Source organism: Phoca vitulina, unplaced genomic scaffold, assembly GCF_004348235.1.
Source record: "Phoca vitulina isolate PV1807 unplaced genomic scaffold, GSC_HSeal_1.0 scaffold7, whole genome shotgun sequence".
Lineage (NCBI taxonomy): Eukaryota > Metazoa > Chordata > Mammalia > Carnivora > Phocidae > Phoca > Phoca vitulina.
Window position 1 is genome coordinate 30,969,444 of NW_022589710.1, and position 19,972 is coordinate 30,989,415.

A 19,972-nucleotide genomic window follows, 5' to 3' on the forward strand; every position below is an offset into this window, starting at 1 on the left:
TCTCTCTCCCTCAGATAGATACATAGATAGATAGATGATAGATAAAATCTTTTTTTTAAAAAAAGAGCTTATTTTAAACTACACAATCATGCAATAACCTGACACAGCGATTTTCCAGCTCTGCACTCGTATTAATGCACTCACCCTTTCTCACCACAGATCTAAAAGAGAGTTTTCATGAGAGAGAAGAATGATCTTTAAGAAATCATATGCAATAGGATTCGAAATTGGACATTTCAACCGAGGCACCACGATACAAGAGTATGATATTCCAGAGCAAAGTTCCAGACCAACATCCAAATTTTTAATGAAATCGCCCAACACTGACTTTTAAACCTAACCTCTGCTGCACTGAAGGTTATAAATGGGGCTAGCTGTTAAAGACTCAGAGAATTTCAGAGGGGGTATTTCTTTGGAGAAGTGGAAGGCCTCAAGGAATCACCCAGAGCTTATAGCATCTCTCCAGAAAAAGCCAAGAGGAGACAGATGGGGGAGCGTCCCTGCTGACCAGGAAGAGAGTGTCTGCGGTGAGGTCAGCCTGCATCCACGGAGCCTCCCCAGGATAATTCGGGCCATGCCCGAGAGAGAGCAAGCACGTGGGTGTCTGGACACTGACTGCTGAACTGAGCCTGTATCTGACGACCAAATGCAGCCTTAAGAGGAAACAGAAAAGCAACAAGACTGCCGAGCACGCGCTCAGGGGTGGGGGGAAGAATTTCTCCTAGGGAGCAAATTCCACAGCGACAGAAGGTAACACCATATATTTGTTTAGTGACTTCAGACCGTTCACGCTGCTTGTTCAGCACACTGGTTACTCACGTCTTCTCCCCATTTGGAAGTCCTCCCATAAACCTAGAGTTGTCTTCCAGCTGGGAAGGAAAGATGGAATTCCTTCCAAAAACTAGGTAACTGTGCTCTTAGTGGGCAGCTGGGGACTGTTTGGAGCCTGGCTATTTAAGAGCACTAAATATAAACATATAAGAAAAAACTGATGACTTTTTCTGAAATGAACCATCCATAAACATCACCAGAAAATCCATTTTGCTCCATAATCGATGCCAAGAAAGAAAGCTGCCACCTTAGAAAAATAAAAGGAGGAGAGGGAGGAGGAAGGAAACACGCATGACTCTTACCCAGGCCCTGATTCTGCTGTTCCCACTTGATGGCGTCTGGCACCTGGTAGGTAGCTCCATCCAAAGGGCCCAGGTTTCCCTGCTCTGAGCCAGGTTCTTGAGACGCGATGCCAGGGAGAGTAAACCCAGGCAGTTCAGCATCACCATCCAAGCTCTCATCCAGGGACTCTGCGTCTTTATCTTCTTCATCTTCCTCCTCATCTTCCTCTTCTTCATCTTCCTCCTCCTCATCCTCTTCATCCTCATCTTCTTCTCCCTCTAGGAAAAAAAGAAATCAACAAGAAACACAAAGGAATACAGTAAGTGCCTACATACGAATCTTTTGAAATGACCCAAACACTACAAAATAATTGTGCTTGACCTTTGGAAACAAATTTTATAGCCGAAGTTGGGCGATGTGGGCCTTGCAGGATTATGTGCTCACCATATACCTGTTTTAAACTTTCAAAATCACAGTTATGTCAGATCATTCGTACACAGCATGTTTATTTGGAGTCAAAGTTCAGGTAATATAAATTTTTAGTAGTCAAATTTATATTTACAAAAGTAAAAAACATCCCATCCCTGTTTTCTGGAGGCCATTAAAGGTGGACCCACTAGGTTAATATACAAAATATATAAAGAATTTATACAACTCAATACCAGAAAAACAAATAATCCAGTTAAAAAACGGGCAGAAGACCTGAATAAACAGTTTTCCAAAGAAGACATACAGATGGCCAACAAACATAAAAAGATGCTCAACATCACTCATCATCAAGGAAATACAAATCAAAACCACAATGAGATATCCCCTTACACCTGTCAGAATGGCTAGAAACAAAAAGACAAGCAAGTGTTGGTGAAGATGTGGAGAAAAAGGAACACTCGTGCATTGTTGGTGGGAATGCAAAATGGTGCAGCCACTGTAGAAGATGGGTACGGAGAGTCCTCAAAAAATTAAAAATAGAAATCCTATATGATCCAGTAATTCCACCCAAGGAAAATGAAAACATTAATTCAAAAAGATATATGCACCCCCACGTTTATTGCAGCATTATTTACAATAGCCAAAATATGGAAGCAATCCAAGTATCCAAGGATAGATGAATGGATAAAGAAGTGGTATATATGAATACCATGGAATGTTACTCAGCCATAAAAGGAATGAGATCTTGCCATTTGCAATACATGAATGGACCCAGAGGGTATTATGTTAAATGAAATAAGTCAGACAGAGAAAAACAAATACCATATGATTTCACTTACATGTGAGATCTAAAAACCAAAACAAATGAATAAACAAACAAACAAAAGGCAGACACAGACCCATAAATACAGACAACAAACTGATGGTTGCCAGAGGAAAGAAAGGATGGGGGATGGGCAAAGTGGGTGAAGGGGAGTGGGAGATACAGGCTTCCAGTTATGGAATGAATAAGTCACAGAGATAAAAGGTACAGGACAGGGAATATAGTCAATGGTATTGGAATAGCATTGTATGGTGACAGGTGGTAGCTACACTTGTGATGAACAAGCATAACGTAGAGACTGTGTTGTACACCTGAAACTAACGTAACATTGTGTGTCAACTATACTTCGATTAAAAAAAAAAAAAAGATTTGCCCATTTGAAAGCACACTAAAATACTAACAGAACTTAAAGAGTGTCCCAATCCTTTTGTATCTTATAATACTAAACAAGAAAATTCATCATTTGGGCAGAATTTTCCTTTTATTCTTCTTCCATATCAGTGAGTAGAAGTCACAACATGTTAAGTGAGAGGTACATATATGCACTCCTGGCTCCTGTTGGAAGACCGACCCAAGAAAGTGGAAATGATTACATCAACATTCTTAATTCCACTCTAAAAGAGGTTAGGAAATAGGATATTGATCAAAGACAGTCAGAAAAGCACACTTGAAAAAACCATTATCATTACCATCACCATAAGAGTTCAATTCACAATTTGTCACATTCAATGCTTTAAGCGGAGTAGGTGTAGGAAACGTATGATCCCCAATTTTACTTTGTTTCACCAATTTTAATTTTCTAGGAATACTTCGAGGCTCCCCCCTCATCATGGATGCACCCTGAAGCCCCTGATGAGAGCTCACAAAGCTCACTGAAGGCCTTGCCCTTGGCCTCTTGTCTTAGCTCTCCACAAGGCAGTTTGCAAAAAGGAACTCTCCTGGGATGGTGGAGAAGGAAAGAGGGAGGATTAGAGCCACCCAGGAATTCTGAGACTCTCTTTTTCTGCTTCTAGACAATGTTGTCCACACACATTCCTTTGCACCTCTTGTTTACAGGGGTTTTTTTAACTTTTAAAAAATATTACATCTAACCTTTCATTCTTATATATCCTCTAATTTTGTACGACTTAATACCTCTCGCTATTCCAAAAATTCAATGACTATTTATCAAGCACCTAGTTCCAGGCACTAGGAATAAAACAGCACTGTCTCTGCCTTCATGGAGCTGACAGGCCACTCAAGGAGACACATAGCACACACAAAGAGATATAATACAACATGACACTGTGATTAAAACCGGAAAGAAGATGGAAAATGGCAGGTTCTGCTTTTTTGGATGGGGAGATCAAGGAAAGCTTTTCTGGTAAGGTAAAGTTTGAACAGAGATTATACCAAAATAATGAATGTTCTTGTTTAATTTAGGTCAATATCTACAGGAGGAACATTCCCAGCAGCAGGGAACAGAAGAACAGCAAAAACAAAAGTCTTGAGGCAGATGTGTGCTGTGTTCAAAGAATGGCAAAGACTGGCCTGGGAGCAAGAAGGGACAGGAAATGAGGTGGGAGGGGTAGGAAGGGGTCAGATCTAATATATATTTACAAGGAATGACGGGCTTCAGGGTGAAAAACAGGCTATATCAGAGCAAGAGACAAAGCAAAGAGACCCACTGGGAGGCTATTTTACAAGCCAGGGAATAAGATGATGGTGCTTTGAATGAGGTTGTAGATCTGGAAGCAGGAAGAGGTGGTCAGATCTGGGAGTAATGTGAAGGTAATTTGAAGGCAGAGTCCTACTGATAATTACGATGTGGGATGTGGAAGGAAGATCTCACTTTATTAAAGATGGAAACTAAAGGGTAAAGAGCAAAATCAAGAATTTTATTTGAGACGCATTAATTATGTGATTGCTATGCTGATAACTTCCAAGTGGAAACGCTGGAAGCCCAGGGAAGATCAAAGCTAGAGATAAAAATCTAGGACTCATTGATTTAGAAATAATATTTACAGCCTTGAGACTGGCTGAGATCACCAAAAGAATGAGTGAAGACAGAAGGAGAAGTGGTCCAGTCTAAGCTCTGGGCAATCGAACGTTTAGAAGTTGGCCAGCAGAGGGAGATCCAGCAAAGGAGACGGAAAAGTGACCACTGAGGTGCGAGAAAAACCAAACGAGTGAGGTGTGGACAGCGTCGAAGGAATAAAACACTTCTGAGGGCCTGAGTAAGAAAACTGAGACTGTCCCTCCGGCATTGACATTACCTCTGGCTTTGACACTTTGGAAGTGATTAGTGACTTAACCTAAGTTGTTTTGTGGAATGGTAGGAAGACTAGAGTGGTTGAAAAGAAAATTAGAAAAAAAGAAAGTAGATACAGCGAATATTTAAAAAAAAAAAAAAACTTACAAAACTTTGAAAAAAAGAACAGTGACAACAATAGCCATATTATGAAAAGAGCCCAGATGTCCATCGACAGATGAATGGATAAAGAAGATGTGGTATATTTGTGTGTGTGTGTGTGTGTGTGTGTGTGTGTGTATGTGTATATGTATATATATATATATATATATATATATATATATATATATATAATGGAATATTACACAGCCATCAAAAAATGAAACCTTGCCATTTGCAATGATGTGGATGGAACTAGAGGGTATTATGCTAAGTGAAATAAGTCAATCAGAGAAAGACAATTATCGTATGATCTTACTCATATATGGAATATAAGAAACATAATAGAGGATCATAGGGGAAGGGAGGGAAAAATGAAACAAGATGAAATCAGAGAGGGAGACAAACCATAAGAGACTCTTAATCATAGGAAACAAACTGAGGGTTGCTGGAGGGGAGGAGGGTGGGGGATGGACATTAAGGAGGACACATGATGTAATGAGCATTGGGTGTTACATAAGACTGATGAATCACAGACCTGTACCTCTGAAACCAATAATACATTAAATGTTAATTAATTGAATTTAAATTTTAAAAAATGTTAAAAAAAAAAAAAACAGAGACAGAAGAGGGTAGCTGGAAGGGGATGTAGGGCCCAGGGTACCTTCTCAAAATAGGAGATACTAGAATTTGCTTGGAAGTTATGGGTGAGATCTGGTAGAGAGGGGGAAATTGATGGTCAGGAGACAGGGGACAGGGCTGCTGGAGGAATGTCTGGAGATGAGGTTTGGCCACGGTTGCACATGTGGACCTGAGCCACACAAATGTAGTGTGGCTGTGTGACTGTGGACAATTTACAGTGCCTCGGCTTCCTCATCGGTAAAACTAGGGTGGTTCCTACCTCACAGGGCTGCTGTAGGATTACATCAGTTAGTATGTAAGGTACTTAGGACTAAGCCTGGCTCACCATGGCCACTCTGTGAGGTTGGTTTCTTTGCTATGGCAGAGAAGGGATGGGACCCAGGGCACAGGCTGGCTCAGACCCATCCCCCACTGCAGTGGGCACAGGGGCAGGCAGGAGGACAGATCTGGTGGTGGGAATATGTGAAAGTTGTCTTCATATTTCTTTTATTTTCTCAGTCAAATAAGAAACTAAGAAGGAAAAAAGAAATGTTGGCGGTCTGAGGCGAGAGGAGAAAGTGTGAAACAGTCATCTTGGAGAATGGACAAGTGAATTCCCCAGGAAAATGTGGGAGGACTGGCAGGCAGCCCTGTGGGCCCACTTGAGATGTGACATCATACATTTAAAGTGAGACATGTTAAGGGGGTTGTGTTTTTCTCCAGCCACCTTCAGCTGCTTGGGTGCAGGCATGGGTGGGAGGGGTAGAGGAGGCAGAGAGATTGAACCGGCAGCAAATTTTGCTAGAAGGGTTCAGTGATGGAGGGGTGGGGGAGGGAGGTGGTTGACTGTGTGTGAAGGAAGTAATTAAAGATGGACCAGGCAAAGAGTACAAACTCCCAACAGTAACACAAGTAAGTCCTGGGGATCTAATGTGCAGTATGGTGACGATAATTAACAACACTGTATTGTATACTTGAAAGTTATTATGAGAGTAGATCTTAAATATTACCAACACAAAAAGAATAGTATTTATGCGAGGGTATAGAAATGTTAACTAACCTTACTGGGGTAACCATTTTGCAATATATAAGAGTATCAAATCATCACATTGTACACCTTAAACTTACATATGTTATATGTCAACAATATCTCAGTGAAGTAAAACAATATCTCAACAAATCTCAGGGAAAATAAAGATGGACCAGGGACTCTAATTATAAAGAGAAGCTGAGGAAGAAGCTGGACAGAGAAAAAGTATGGGGTCACTGGAATTTGGAGAAAACTATCAGGAATCATCACAACTATTTGATGGCTTTGCTGACCTTCCTGTAGACAAAAATTGGCCATAGGCTAAAAAAGAACATTTCTTTATTTTTAAAGCATTATAAAATCACTTTTAGCTGCCTTTTCTTTCCACAAACCGAAAAGGGTTGCACTTGATGGAATAATTGTGACAGTACGATACTGATCCCCTAGGAACACGAAGGCAAAGCCCTGCGTTTTCAGCTCTCATCACTGAACTGTTGACCACTGACCACTACCACCCACCAAGGACAACTTCTACATGACCCTCAAAAAGCTCAGTTAATTCCTTCTCCTTAAAGTATAGAGCTATATGACCCAGCAATCCCACTTCTGGGTATATATCCAAAGGAAACAATATACCTCAAAGAGATATCTGTACTCTGGGGTTCATAGTCCCATAATTCACGAGAGCCAAGGTATGGAAACAACCTACATGTCCACTGACAGATGGATGGATAAAGATGATGTGATATACGTATAATAGAATATTATTTGACCTCTAAAAAGAAGGAAATCCTATCATTTGCCACATGGATGAAACAAAAGGACATTATGCTGAGTGAAAGAACTTAGACATAGACAAATACTACATGGTATATTACTTATAGGCGGAATCTAAATTTAAAAAAAAAAAGTCTAACTCATAAAATAAACAAAAAGTCTAACTCATAAAAACAGAAAGTAGAAAAGTGGTTGCCCTGGGCTAGAGGGTAGGGAAAACAGGGAAAGATCGGCAAAAGGGTACAAACTGTCAGCTCTAAGATGAATAAGGCCTAAAGATCTAATTTATAACATGGTGACTATAGTTGATAACACTGTATTGTATCACTGAAATTTGCTAAGAGAGTAAAACTTAAATGTCCTCACACAAAAAAAGTAACTATGTGAGGTGATAGCTCTGTTAATTAATCCAGTGGTGGGAATCCCTTTACAATGTTACGTGTATATCAAATCACCATAATGTACACTCTAAATATCTTATAATTTTATTTGTCAATTATACCTCAATAAAGTCAGAGCCATAAAAATAATGAAAAGGACAAAGTCAGGCTGCATGTAAGCAAGCCTGGGCCAACAAAATGATCACTACCTTCATGATGTGATTTGAATGACATTGCTTAGGTCAACATGTCTCATAATCCGTCCCACACTCAACCAACCTAATGGAGCCTTCTTTCTCCTCCTCCCTGTCCTGAAATGCCCAACATGAGATGCCATGTCATGCCATGGTATCTCTCTTGGCAGAATACTCTCTCCAGAAACGCCCTATGGAGTAGTATACAATTTATACTGGAAAGGAAAGAAGGGCCCTGACAGCCGTAGGGGATAAGAGAGGAAAGCCTTCCCCTTGTACCATCAACCCTGCCCTTCAGCACAAAGGAACTTAAAAGGTTTACTATTTTGTCACTTTTAGTACTTGAGGAATTACATCGCAAGCCTGAGAAGATAGCTATAGAAAAAGGAAGTTTCAGGAACTGTGCAGAGAAGACAGGAGGAAAACAAGCCTTTCTGGAGCGAGATTTCTCTTTTATAGCCTTGTTTCCTCATTATCTTTGTCAACCAGTGAATGTTCTTATTTTGTAGGAGCCTATGATCATTTTGTAGCTGTTAAACATCTTTAGTAGAATGTCAGCGGTACTCTGCTGCAATTTTCTGTGGAACAGTGACTGCTCTTACAGATCAGTAACAAAAAAAGGTATGATCACCTTTCCAAATATTACCAAAATAATGTACGTGATTGCAGTTTGACCCAGAAAGGCGGAAAACTACTGGATAAAGGAAGGATGGCCTTGTCCTATGTTGTATAACCAATGACGAGCACAGGGCTTGGCCATCAGCAGTGTTCAAGAAGTATTTGTTGAGTGGATGGACAGGTGAATGAATGCACAAACAATGAGCTAGATCCAGGTTTTTAACAACTGCCTAGGTCTAAAAAAACACAGAGTAACAATTGATAAACAATTAGTAACAAACACATTCCTCTAAATACTCTTGTAGCAAGCACAAGGGCAACATATAAGAACAACAGGTGCAGAAGGCGCTTGATGGAATGAGCACTGGGTGTTATATGCAACCAATGAATCACTAAATTCTACCCCTGAAACTAATAATACACTATATGTTAACTAAATTGAATTCACATAAAATTTTAAAAAAAGAACAACAGGTGCAAAACAAACCAGAGTTGTATGCCTTGATTTTCCATTCATAAAAACTAAAGAGAAAGTCATCTCTATTTCCGCCAGTCTTTCAACTAGTCACACCCAAGAGCAACAATGATGTCATGAACAGCTCTGAACACAAAGGGCAATGACATGAAATAAACGTTCGACAAATAAAACTGTGCCAAAAACAGTAACAGGATCCCTGATCCAAAGAACTAAAAAGAAAGAACTCACTCTATAACTCTACCAGGTTGTATTTAAAGGTTATAGGGTAATGCTTTCTGAATTTGGTAACTCTGTTAAACCCCAATTTTATTTTCATTTATTTGAATCCTAAATAAGCATGTAAATCAATGTAAAACACACACACACACTCAATTATCCCATATTAAAATGACACAGAAAAGGGGGAAAAAATGAACCTCTAAAAAGAAGCAATTGCTCTTGGTTTATCGGATATAACAGATACCAAGTAATAGTGATCAAAGACTTAAAGTTCTATTTGTCCTGAGAATCCCTGACAAAACACTGCAGTCCAGGTAAGGAAGGTTCATAGAGTTCAGCCTGAAAATTTCTTCTAGTTTTGTCACCTCGTATGGGAAGTGCATCCTCCCAACTGACTCTTCCTTCTTCCCAGGGTACTTGACACTGATTACTTCATGATACCAACCAATCGCAAGGACGCTAACAGCAATCAAGGGGGCAGTCATGATGGTTTCTGAGTAACCACCTCTAGTGACAGACAAAACCCTCCCCCCACTTCACACTGTTCCCACTCCCAAGCACGTGACACCCATTGCATAAACTCCCTTTCACTCTTGCTGAACCAGCATCAGCTCAGGGTGTCCCACGGAATTCAGGATGCACGGTCCAGCATTGACTGAGGCTCCTTGCCATGGACCTAACAGGATTGTTTCATGGTATCCTTACTAAGATCAAGTCACTTGCTGGCATGTCCACTGTCAAGAATTGTGACACCTAACAACAGTGAAAACTTGACAGGTGTCAGCCAAAAAACCGAACACAGGTGTTTGGAGAGTAGATAGCTCAGCGTCCAATGGGGATGCAGACATGGTTCAATGTCTCATTGCTGGGCTTGAGGGGAACTGAAACTGTACCATGAAAACTGTAAAGCATTAAACAGAGATGTCAGGGTAAGTGCCACATGGTAAAGAGATGCTTGGTGATACCAAGTAGTGTGTCCAGAGCTTCCACAGAGAATGTCCTGTTGCAGATGGCAGGGAAAAGAAAAGATCTGTCTAGACAGTATCCTCTCTAAGCCAGTTTTACCTGTCTGGCCACTCTCTGACAGAATCCCTCAATAGCTGTTTTATGACCCATAACAATACTTGGAACTTACATGGGGCTTTTCTTCTGAGGGACTCAAAATACTTTGCAGGCATTATCCTCCAAGCTTACACTGTCAGCGAAACAGAAAGCAAGTTTGATAAACTTTGTTTTGCCTACGGCCTGCATAGCTAGTGATAGAACTGCCTTGAATGCTTAAATATCATAGCAGAGCCTCAAACAGGTTTAATAACCCAGAATTTTTGGCTCTCTAGGTCAGGCCTGTTTTATTTGTTGCAAACATTTCTGCCTAAGGTTACCAAAACCAAGAGTTTGAATTTTGTTCAGGACCAGAACCATGGGTTAACTCCCAAAGAAATCAAATAGGACGTACGGGAGAAAATTTACCCCATGGCCGTGGCCTGAGTAACCTGACTCTGCTACAAAGTCCAGTTGCCATTAATTTAATAAGCAGCTCCCACCCAAGATCCCCAGTTTCTCTCATCCCATTTTTATCACAGTTTAGACATTTTTAGATTTCCAGAAGCTAGAGACATAGCTAGCACTCCCAGAGTATTACTAATGAGGGGAACCTTGGTTGAGAATACATCATCCCAATAACGGAGGTAGGAAGAATTCCAATAGTAATACTCATACCCAATATAACCTGTCTCTCTTTGTGGTTTTTTTTTTTTTTCTTAAAGATTTTATTTATTTGACAGAGAGAGAGCAGCAGAGGGAGAGGGAGAAGCAGACTCCCTTCTGAGCACGGGCCTGATGTGGGACTCGGTCCCAGGACCCCGGGATCATGATGTGAGCTGAAGACAGACACTTAACCAACCGAGCCACCCAGGTGCCTCAGCAAGCTGTCTCTCTTTGATTTACAGGAAGAAGAGGATCTCACCTGTATATTCTATCTCTTTGGAATAGCAATCATCAATTTGAATCATCATCTTTTGTTTTAAGTGTCAAACTTCTCTTTTTAGTGGCCCTTTTCTTTCCTTTACGAAGTTTAAAATTAAATCTAAAGTGAACACATTAGGGCACATGAAAAAGAGAAAGAATACCATAAAAAAAAAAAACAGGGTGGCTTGGCTGGGCAGATGCTGAGTATGTATTAGTCTTTCTCCCACTTCCCCCTTAAATGGAGTAGCTCGGACACATCCCAGTGACAGATTTCTAAAAGAAGAAACATTTGGGGGCACCTGGATGGCTCAGTCGGTTGGGTGTTGGACTCTTGGTTCCGGCGCTCTGAGCTCAGCGAGGAGTCTGTTTCGGATTCTCTCCACCTCTCCTCCCGCCCCGCCCTCCCCCCACCGCTGGCTCTCTCTCAAATAAATAAATAAATAAAATCTGTAAAAAGAGAAAATAAAATCAAGAGGAAACATTTGTTGGCATGTGTTTACCTGGCAATCCCTATACAAATATAATCAAAAGCCACTGTAACCAAATGGTTCCCACACTTAAAGAGAGGCTGAAGCACTGGGGATGGCACTGCTTTTATTTTCCAGACTTGTTTGAACTTGGGCACCAAATTGGGTACAAAACTGAAAAGCCAGAAAAGAAAAAAATTAAATTTGTTTTGAGGATATGAAACAATTCTCCAGCAGATGGCTCTCTGGTATCATAAGGGGTTGGGAACCCCAGAAGCTTCTGAAATAATTTCCACCAAATTCAGCAGCTCACAAAGTTAAGCTGACTCAAAATTTATAGAATTCTCTTACATTTCTAAAGTCTTAACTCTTCCTGCCAACGAAATGCTTTCACATTTTATCATGTAATACTGGATATATACAATAGAATATATATGTAATATTTATGTTATTAGTCTTAACAATGAATTGAATCCCAGAGAATTGGAATATTCCAGCTCTGGCTTCCCAAAATGAATTTAAAGAATCACTTAAGTTTACTGAGCTCCCTGTTACCTGCCTGAGTGCAGATGTTGATATGCATCCCAATGAAAGGAATGTTCAACCCCACAATGGGATGCAAGAAATCTAAGCACATTCCCACTGGATTTCTAGCAGAATGTAACTGGCAACCACTTCTTTGTTCACATAAAAAGTGTTTAACCTCAGGCCCAAAACAAGCACTGGATTTAAAATGATAACAACAACAAGCAGGACAAGTCAAGTAGCAAGCACATCAATTAAACAAGATAATGAGCGGCCCTCTTGGTGCAGTGGGCAGCGCGTCAGTCTCATAAACAAGATAGTGGTCCTAAAACCATACACTCCATTATTCATCACTTACCCAATGCTTGGTAACCACAGGCCAATGTGGATACAAGAAAGATCGGACCCTGCCCACCTGCCTTTAAGGAGGTCTGGAGAGCTAATTTAAGAGCAGAAACTGACGATCTATTGTTGGGAAAATAAGACTCTTTTTGGGTGCACATACTAATAAAAATGAAATGGGATTAGGTAAACTTGTGGATTGAATGCCAACACTTAAAATGTCAGAGTATTCCACAAAAAAATCAAAACTTTCAGCTTATCCTGAAAAACTTCCAAGATCTGGCACCACTGAGCTCACATACTCCTCCTGGCAACAATGTGAACAAGATCTGTCCGGATCAGAGGGAGTATGTGCTCTCCACTGCACCACACTCACCACTCCCTACTGTCAGGCGCCTTCCTTTTTGCTTACTTACGCTGTCCACCTGGCCCCTGACCCATGGTTGCATGGAGAAGATGGGACTATTTCATTATAACAATTCATACATAGTAGTAAATGATAAATGATACCTAATTTTAATTGATAAATGACGTAAAATATTCATATTTATTATGCATTTACTCCAGGTCATGCAAGCATTTACTATATGAAAGATCCCATTTTATTCTTACAAGAAAAGATAGGAACATCAATAGCCCTGCTTTACACAGATAGGAAAACTGAAGTCGAAAGAAATTAAACAATTTGGTCAAGATCATAATGCTGATTCATGACGGAGCTAAAACTTAAACAGAGTTATGTCCATTTAAGTCCAGAACCAGAGCTATTTTCAGGTCTATACTGCTTCTCAGTGTGGGCTGGGTGGTCTGAGAGGCTTCATAAAGGAGGATGAGTTTGAGCTGAACTGTTTCTATTTCTCCTTCCTGTCCTCTTTTAACTTTAACTTCATAGCCTTCTGTTTATAGAGTAGCATAGCACTAACTATTATATATTACAAAATGCGATAGTGAGCCTATTATCATACAGGTATATTTCTTGTGTAGTGAGAACAGTGTTATACTGCCTAGACATGAATCATGCCGTGCTTTTAACAGATGGGATTTTCTCTTAAGGGTGGGATGGTGTCAATCATGATGGTTGTCTGGCAGTCAGTTGCCTAGGGATTGAAGGTATGTCCTTCAACCTGCAAAACAGGGCTGATAATATGTATGTGGGATTGGGGATTCCCTACTTGGTGGGGGGCCCTAGAGGAAATTTATGTCTTGGTCTTGGCTCTTCCATGTGGGGGCAGGGAGGAGGAAGACAAAAAAAGAAGTTACACTCTGTATAGGAAACAAGGCAAGAGCTGAGTAGCCAGAAACCCTGGCAAGGTGCTTGAAAACTATTCTAACACTTTGGGTATAGAATATAAAAAAACCTTCTCAGAGAGTGGAATGGGTCAGGGTCTGGGAGACCTGAGAGCTTATTAGCTAAGGTAAGATCAGAGAAATCAGTATGTTGTGAGCCTAATTCACTTTGTGTTTCTTTTATTTTCTTGTTTTATTTGCTTTGTGTTCCCTTAGGTTCAAGCCAAGTATTTTTTTGAATTTCTACACAAGAGAGAGGGTTTTCACTTTTGCTCAGGCTAGAGTTTTTTGGGGTTTTTTTAAAGATTTTTTTTATTTATTCATTCGGGACACAGAGATACAGAGAGAGAATATGAGCAGGGGGAGAAGCAGAGGAAGGGGGAGAAGCAGGCCCCCCGCTGAGCAGGGAGACCGATACGGGGCTCGATCCCAGGACCCTGGGATCATGACCTGAGCCGAAGGCAGACGTCTAACCATCTGAGCCACCCAGGCGCCCCTGGGCTAGAGTTTTAATAGGATATAAGACCCCTCAGAGAACATGTGTAGCAGATACCCTGAGAAAATTGAGGGAGCAGTGTCGGGCCCTCTGCCCACCTGGAGAATCTCCTTCTCATAATAAAACATTGGAGATTCTTTCCACGTTTTTAATAGAAGAAATTTCCATAGACTATTTTGTTTGGAGAACAATGTAGAAGGAGGTAGTACGGCTGAAGAAGAAAAGGCACTGGTAAATTTAGGCAGAATCAATGTTAATCTTTCAAGACAAATGCAATGTTTCCAAGTGTGAACATTCTTAAAATCTTCTAAGGCCATTCAAATTGATGCATTATGTTTTTATTCTACTCTTTCCCTTTGGGGTTGTGTATGCACTGAAGTGATAAGAGGTAGTCTGATGCCAAAACAACTTCATGGTTATGAATACAGCCTGATAAAGTGCAGTTGATAATATCCTTATGTTATTTTATACATTGTTAAGGTTTATGATTGTTTGTACTCATGCAATAAAATTATCATGTTTACACCAGTAAAGGAGAGTTATGTCTAGCTTCATACTGAAAAAGCATGCCTTTTAAAAATGCCTTAATTTTCTGCAAATATCTAAAACGCCTTTGAAATCTCCACAGCCTATTATGTGGTTATAAGCTACACGTTTGCTTCCACAACTGCACAAAACCACCACACGTGGAAAGCCCCGTTTGGACCAGTCCTCACAAGGATTCACAACACTGGAGTACGAGCCCAGATGAATCACTCAGAACCAATCCTTTTGCCTGCGTTCTGAACATCCTCCTCGAGAGAGACATGCTGCAGTTTCCTATAAATCAAATATTTGCTAGCCTGAGATGGAGCCCCTGGGTGCCTCCTCTACATTGAAAGGCAGTTGCTTCTGTTATTAAAAACTATTCTTGGGCCGCCAGGGTGGCTCAGTCGGTTAAGCGTCGGACTCTTGATTTCAGCTCAGGTCATGACCTCAGGGTTGTCAAGCTCAGTGGGGAGTCTGCTTCTCTCCCTCTCCTTCTGCCCCTCCCCCTGCTTGTGCGTGCTCTCTCTCTCTCTCAAATAAATAAAAAATCTTTTTAAAAAGTTATAAAAAATCCTATTCTTAAGAAATAATTCATCTATGGGTGGCTCAGTCGGTTAAGCAACTGCCTTCAGCTCAGGTCATGATCCGGGGTCCTGGGATTGAGTCCCACATCAGGCTCCCTGCTCAGCAGGGAGCCTGCTTCTCCCTCTGCCTCTGCTTGACACTCCCCCTGCTTGTGCTCTCCCTCTCTCTCTCTGTGTCAAATAAATAAATAAAATCTTTAAAAAAAATTTTTAAAAGAAATAATTCATCTAACCAATAAGCTAAATTAGAAAAATATGCTTGATTACGTGTCTGTAAACCGACTGCTAGTGTGGTATATGTGGTATCTATTCACCACCCTTTAGAATGTTTTCCATATTTTTGGGTCTGTCATCACTTATTTTTGTATAAATATCAATAGAACAATGAGTATATATATGTTATGCGATACTTTCCCACCTTCTACCTTGTATTTCTGTTATTTATGTATCTGTCTTAACTCTTCTACTAACATTTATGCAAGATCCACTCCCATCTCTTCTTTTTTATTATCTGAATCACCAAACAGATACTTGCTAAATGTGCACATTAATGAATGAACAAAACCTCTGGATATACATAAGGCAAAATCCTTTTGTCATCCTGAGCCATCATGTAAAATTTCATGTGTGTCTAAGGGTGAGTTTTACTAAGCAGTACTAACTTTCTACTTTCTAGTGGGGGGCAACAATTCTCCAAAAAAAAAAAAAAAAAAAAGGAAAAAGTCAGCTCCAGGATAATTTTTGCTTAATTGAGATCATACCAATAAATGAATTCCTTATGATAAGAAAGCATACTAGAAAACTTAGTCATGTCAGTTATCTTTCTTCAACAGCAGAATTTATAAGCAAAGCTTTAGGGTAATACATCATAATATTGCTTAAATATTTCTGAAATACCACTGGCTTTGTGAACATGAGTAGCAAACGTGGGATGACCATTCTGAGTGCTAAGTAATTTACTGGACTAACATATTGGTACTTAAAAACAGAGATCTATCATAAATGCCAGAGAAAGTATGATGACTTCAGGACAAGACAACAAAATGACTTACTATAAAAGGCAATCGATAACTGAAATCACCAGCGATTCTGTGTCATGTAATATATGTGAAGATGCAAAGATAAAAACAAGTAAAAAAAAAAAAAAAGATCATCCTTCCCTAATGTACTTGGCAATGGTATTAGATGTTTCCTGTGTTCATGTTAATAGTTACAAAATTATTAATTTTTATTAAATTTCCATTGCTTTTGCCAGAACAAGCATGGAGGGGAGAATTCAGCATCTAATTCAGCAAATCAATTCATCACTAAAAGTCAAACAAAGGTCATATTCCATCAAATACTCTTTTACTCATCTTCCGCATTTGTATATCATTTAAGTGGCTCTGTTACTGAGGCGAAATGAAACCCAAAGCATTTCCAAGAACAAAGGCCAAAACTTGTATTCCTTCTTAACACAATTAGAGTGAACAATGTTCACCATCATTAGCCATCAGGGAAATTTAAATCAAAACCACATTGAGATATCACCTTACACCAGTCAGAATGGCAAAAATTGACAAGGCAGGAAACAACAAATGTTGGAGAGGTTGTGGAGAAAGGGGAACCCTCTTACACTGTTGGTGGGAATGCAAGCTGGTGCAGCCACTTTGGAAAACAGTATGGAGGTTCCTCAAAAAGTTAAAAATAGAGCTACCCTATGACCCAGCAATTGCACTACTGGGTATTTACCCCAAAGATACAGATGTAGTGAAAAGAAGGGGCACATGCACCCCAATGTTCATAGCAGCAATGTCCACAAGCCAAACTGTGGAAGGAGCTGAGATGCCCTTCAACAGACAAATGGATAAAGAAGATGTGGTCCATATATACAATGATATTACTCAGCAATCAGAAAGGATGAATACCCACTATTTGCATCGACATGGATGGAACTGGAGGGAATTATGCTAAGTGAAATAAGTCAAGCAGAGAAAGTTAATTATCATATGGTTTCACTTATTTGTGTAACACAAGGAATAGCATGGAGGACATTAGGAGAAGGAAAGGTAAAAATGAAGGGGGGAATCAGAGTAGGGGAGAGGAACCATGAGAGACTATGGACTCTGGGAAACAAACTGAGGGTTTCAGAGGGGAAGGGTAGGGGGATGGGTTAGCCCGGTGATGGGTATTAAGGATGGCACGTATTGCATGGAGCACTGGGTGTTATACGCAAACAATGAATCATGGAACACTACATCAAAAACTAATGATGTACTGTATGGTGACTAACATAACATAATCAAATAAAATAAATAAATAAAAATGTAAAAAAAAAAAAAAAAATAGAGTGAACATCCTTAACCTCATACTGCAGTATTACAAGTAATGGTGGGCAACAGTTCAAATTTACTCCTTACTTGATCTTTCCTATTATATTCCACTGAGCAGTACCCAAAGGTAAATCACATAAACTGGGGTTCATAAATATGGCCTCAAGATAAGATTTTGAATACTCTGTCTCATTCATCCATCCTAGCTGCCTTCTGAGTTGAAAAGTTACATGAGAATTGAGAAAATAATAGGAAAATACTCTCCGAAAAGGAGTGCATACCGGAAGACCAAAAACATCGATTTTGTGAATAAAGTGCAAGTAAAGAGCAAACACTTCATAAACTCTATGCATGATTTTAAGTATCCTCAATGGAGCTATTAAAGAAAACCATCTCTGAGACTTTTCCACAATGCCACTTAATGCATTTCCCAATTCATTTCTGATTGACCGATAAGAAAATAAAGCATCTTGACTTCAGTAGCAACTATGAGGCCGCCACACTGCCAGAAGTCTCGTTCAGTCATCCGAATGAAGGCATACTTTTCCAACAGGACTTTCTTCTGAAATTCCTATGTTATCAGCAGAGAGAACGAGGACAGAGAGAACTGAGAATTCCAAGTAAGAAAGGAGAGAGAACACCACTATTTCTTCAGCAGAAGAAAGGAAAAGGTGCTGCAAATATAGAATGGAAATGCTCTCAGAGGACTGTAGAAAACATCCATGAAATTAAATACATACACACACACTCACAAAGGCAGGAAAATGGATGTCACCAGAATAAACGACAAATGACACAATGACAGCATTCTGCCTTATGTGTGCTGCCAAAAATGCAATTTTTGAAAACCTAAATATAAGGACTACCAAAATGGTCTTCAAAAACAAGGGGAAAAAACCATCAGGAAAGAAAAAGCTAAAATTAAATGATATATCTCATCTTATTTTTTAAAAACCAAGATGCTAAAGAAAGGTTAAACATGACTTTCCTGTTGGATACTAAGAATTAAAAAATCTCTTTATATGTTTAAAAAAGGTTTACATATAACATACATTGTAAGTTAAAAAAAAAAAAGGTAATTCTCCAGCGAATCAATTACTGTGAGTTTGTTCAAGAAAGCCCGTAATAAATGGGCCTGTGGAACATGAGGAAATGGGAACTGTCTGGGATAATGGCACTGGATTAGCAGCCCCAACACTCACCCTATTATGCCTAGAGAAAGACATTAAATAGGATCAGTCAGATCAAGAATTCACCTTCTCCAGCCCAGGGACACTGGTATTTCTTCTTCTCTTACAGACGAGCAATAAGCTAACCCAGGGCAATCTTGAGACAATCCAAGCAAATTCACCATGTTCCCAAGTCTGTCTGGTCAGCACCATGACAAGCACCAAGTAGTTTCCCATTTCCCACTCGTTGGAAGGCCCAGATATTGCCTTCCGAACATTAAGGGAGGAAGGCTGGCGGTGTGAGGAAGGACTGCCAAAACCTAATCACAAGAAATCTTTTTTTTGTACTCTGACCTCTCACAAGTACTTAGAAGCCTAGTACTTGGGACAAATAAACCCATAATTGATTTTTTTCTGAATATTGAATTGTTAAAGCAATAACCTTCCACCCTATGGAATTATTGTTACAATTTTTCGGCACAGATAAATGCCCATCTTCTGTGGGAATACAGGAAAGGCTAAAATAAGTTTGATTTACTTAGAGTAAATAGATACCTTCAGTTGGATTTCCAAAATACAGAAAGCAGGGGGGCTCCTGGGTGGCTCAGTCAGTTGAGCAACTGACTCTTGGTTTCAACTCAGGTTGTGTGATCTCATAGGTTGTGGGATGGAACCCACCAGGAGCTCCATGCTCAGCAGGGAGTCTGCCTGAAGATTCTCACCTTCTGCCCCTCCCCTGACCTGTGCACGTGCATGTGCACACTCTCTCTCAAATGAATGGATCTTTAAATTTAAAAAAAAAAAAAAAAAGCAGAACTTCTTTCAGTAAGAAATATTGAAAGACCTAGTCCATTTGCTATTAGGATTAAAATATAAGGGCAGTTAACCCAGATTAAAAAAATCCAAGCAAATTATCATAAGTAATCAGAAATTGTTAAGTTCCCATTCTGGAGCAGAGAAAGACATTAATATTCACCAAAAAATGGATATCAACCTATACAGAGATCATGTTCAAAAATTCATTTATGCAGTTATATACATGCAACTAACTTGCCATTATCCTACTTTGAATAAAAAAATTAGAACATTTCGCCATGTTTATATGTCAAAGATGATGAATGCAGCCCTAGTGGAGTTACGCCTGGGATAAGTATAATGCATTTTTTATCACCCTGAAAACATTTATTCCCTTAAAAAAAAAAAAGTACAGAGAAGTAAAATAT

At 39.8% G+C, this 19,972-nt stretch overlaps 1 protein-coding gene across 2 annotated transcripts in view; it reads right to left on the minus strand.

Annotated features, from left to right (window-relative positions):
- The window catches only part of ARMH4 (armadillo like helical domain containing 4), a 156,479-nt gene that overhangs the window by 80,532 nt on the left and 55,975 nt on the right, over positions 1-19,972 (minus strand). For both annotated transcript variants that reach the window (XM_032405194.1, XM_032405193.1), the window contains exon 5: positions 1,134-1,391. In XM_032405194.1, the coding sequence (XP_032261085.1) occupies positions 1,134-1,391 (258 nt within the window). The remainder of the gene's footprint in view (positions 1-1,133; positions 1,392-19,972) is intronic.